The sequence below is a fragment of the Cryptomeria japonica genome, chromosome 1, assembly GCF_030272615.1.
Source record: "Cryptomeria japonica chromosome 1, Sugi_1.0, whole genome shotgun sequence".
NCBI classification, from domain to species: domain Eukaryota; kingdom Viridiplantae; phylum Streptophyta; class Pinopsida; order Cupressales; family Cupressaceae; genus Cryptomeria; species Cryptomeria japonica.
In genome coordinates this window covers 376005366-376008087 of record NC_081405.1, presented here as the reverse complement: position 1 = coordinate 376008087, position 2722 = coordinate 376005366, and the positions used below count along the sequence as shown (strand labels likewise).

General features: G+C 40.4%; 1 protein-coding gene across 1 annotated transcript; it reads left to right on the top strand.

The window, feature by feature from the left end:
• Positions 1–412: 412 nt before the first annotated feature.
• LOC131070893 (splicing factor U2af large subunit B) lies at positions 413–2488 on the top strand. The gene has a single exon (XM_058006558.2). The coding sequence runs from the start codon at positions 659–661 to the stop codon at positions 2279–2281; it is 1623 nt and encodes a 540-aa protein (XP_057862541.2). The 5' UTR covers positions 413–658; the 3' UTR covers positions 2282–2488.
• The last annotated feature ends 234 nt before the right edge of the window (positions 2489–2722 follow it).

Sequence of the window (2722 nt, the reverse complement as noted above, 5' to 3'; positions counted from 1 at the left end):
TAATTTTATATTATATTTTGATTAGGAATTTTTTTTTCATTTAAAACATAAAATTTGATAATAATAATAATAATAAAAGAAATTAAATGCTTTTTCCTTCTTAAAATAAGAAAAAAACTTTGCATTTTAAAATTAGAAAACCTAATTTGTTTTTTTTCAATTATTATATTTTATTTGTTATTATATTTTAATTAGTAATTTTTTTAAAATACGATAACATTTTAAGACCAATTTTAATAAAAATAAATAATATATATATAATTTTTTTTTTAATTAACAAATTTGTTGGTGTCCAAATCCTTAAATTTGGAGAGTATTTTTTGAAGTGGCTTGGCGAGCAAGCACTTTTCTCCTTAAAAAAGACCAATATAGATAGTTACTAGAATCTGCAAGGCTTAGGAGGAATCCACCTCCCCGCCCGTACGAACCACCGCCAAACCGTCTAGGTGTTTTACTTTTATCCTCAAAGGCCTAGGGTTTTTTTTGGAGATGACGTAGGGTTTCTTTTGTTTGTTTTTTAGCAGATGGCCTAGGGTTTTATCAAAGCCGACTTCACAGATACGCACACATTACCTGTAGATATCAATCCATCTCATCTCTGCACCATCGCCGTTTTTACAGTGAGAAGTGAAACGACGAATAGAAATAGAAAGAAGAAATGTCTGAGTTCGACAGGAGGTATGCCAGAAATGGTGAGAATTACAACGATTATCCCAAACAAGATTTGCCTTGTGATGTTTTCGAAGACGAAAACATTCGGCACCAGCATTTCTCACGCGATTCTGAAAGAGAAGGGGCAAAAAGCAAAGAGAAAGAGCGGGAGAGGGATAGGGACAGCGATCTGCATAGGGACCATTACAGGGACCGTGGTGAGAGGGAAGACAGAGGTAGAGGGCGAACAGAAGATCGTGAGCGTCATAAAAGTCACGATTATGAGAGGCATCGGGACCATGACCGTGATAGGGAACGGAGGCACAGACATAGATCACGTTCTCGCTCGAGGGGAAAGTCAAGACATCGATCTAAGTCCAGATCCCGCTCACGATCACGCTCCAAAAGCAAACGAGCAAGTGGTTTTGACATCGCACCTCCTGGTGCCGCAACCATGATGACCGGGGCAGCTTTGCCAGGCCAAGCTACAGGAATTTCACAGCCTGTTCCGGGGATGTTTCCTAACATGTTTCCATCTGGAAACACCCAGTTTGGAGGTCTCCCTGTAATGAATGTACAAGCCATTACACAGCAGGCCACACGGCATGCAAGACGCGTATATGTTGGTGGGCTTCCTCCAACGGCTAATGAGCAGATGATTGCCACGTTTTTTAGCTGGGTTATGGCTACCATTGGAGGAAATACTGCAGGTCCAGGTGACGCTGTTGTAAATGTGTATATTAACCACGAAAAGAAGTTTGCTTTTGTTGAGATGCGCACAGTCGAAGAAGCCAGCAATGCTATGGCCCTGGATGGCCTCTTGTTCAATAATGTTACTGTGCGCGTGAGGAGGCCAAGCGACTACAATCCCTCTTTAGCAGCAGCGCTGGGTCCAAGCCAACCCAGTCCCCACCTTAACCTAGCAGCAGTTGGTCTGACGCCAGGTACTATCGGGGGAGCTGAAGGTCCTGATCGCATTTTTGTTGGTGGCTTGCCATATTACTTCACAGAACCGCAGATACGGGAGCTGTTGGAATCTTTTGGGCCACTTCGAGGATTTGATCTTGTCAAAGATAAAGATACCGGCAATTCAAAAGGTTACGCGTTTTGCGTGTACCAGGACCCAGCCATGACAGATATTGCATGCGCCGCCCTAAATGGACTTAAAATGGGGGATAAAACTTTGACTGTTCGTCGTGCTACACTCGGCAGTGGTCAACCAAAACCAGACCAAGAGAGTTTCTTCGCGCAAGCTCAACGACAGATAGCTTTACAGAAGACTATACTTCAAGTTGGGGCTTTTGGACCTGCTGAAGTACCCACGAAAGTTGTTTGCTTGACACAGGTTGTGTTACCAGATGAGCTGAGGGATGACGCTGAATTTGAGGAAATAATGGAAGATATGAGAGAAGAATGCGGAAAATATGGATCAGTAGTTAATCTTGTAATTCCGCGGCCTGAACCAAGTGGTCAATTAACTCCGGGTGTAGGGAAGGTCTTTGTGGAATACTTCAATACTGATGCTTCTGCTAAGGCAAAAGCTTCCCTGAATGGAAGGAAGTTTGGTGGCAATTTTGTCGTGGCAGTCTATTATCCAGAAGACAAATTTTCAAGGGGCGAGTATGATTAATGAGAATGGAAATAAATATCATTTTTGTCAAAATGTTGATTATATGTTACTTTCACTTTGTATATGATAGATCTGATGAGAAAATGTTGTTGAGAGCAGTTTTGTATGTTACATTTCAATCATTCGTAGCGGGTTATATGCTATACTGTTTGCCAGTTCCTAGCACCCATTCAATTTCTCTAATAAACTTATAAAATTATCATTGTTCGTGTAAAAGAAAAGGCTTAAGAGTAAAACATATTTGTTACTGGATTATTTGTTTAAACTGTATGCTAAATAGCTTTACATTCATGTTATCAGATTTCCACAATCAAATCAAGAAAAAGCAGAAGTGCCAACTTTAGATTCGTCGGTTATTATCTACAAAAGTGTTGCAAATCTAAACAGCATTTTTCTGAGTAGGGCATTGCATTTGTTATTTTGAAAAGATACTGTAAACTG

Bases quoted from the DNA above. Each gene is read 5' to 3' on its own strand.
- LOC131070893 (XM_058006558.2), top strand. From the start codon at position 659: ATGTCTGAGTTCGACAGGAGGTATGCCAGAAATGGTGAGAATTACAAC.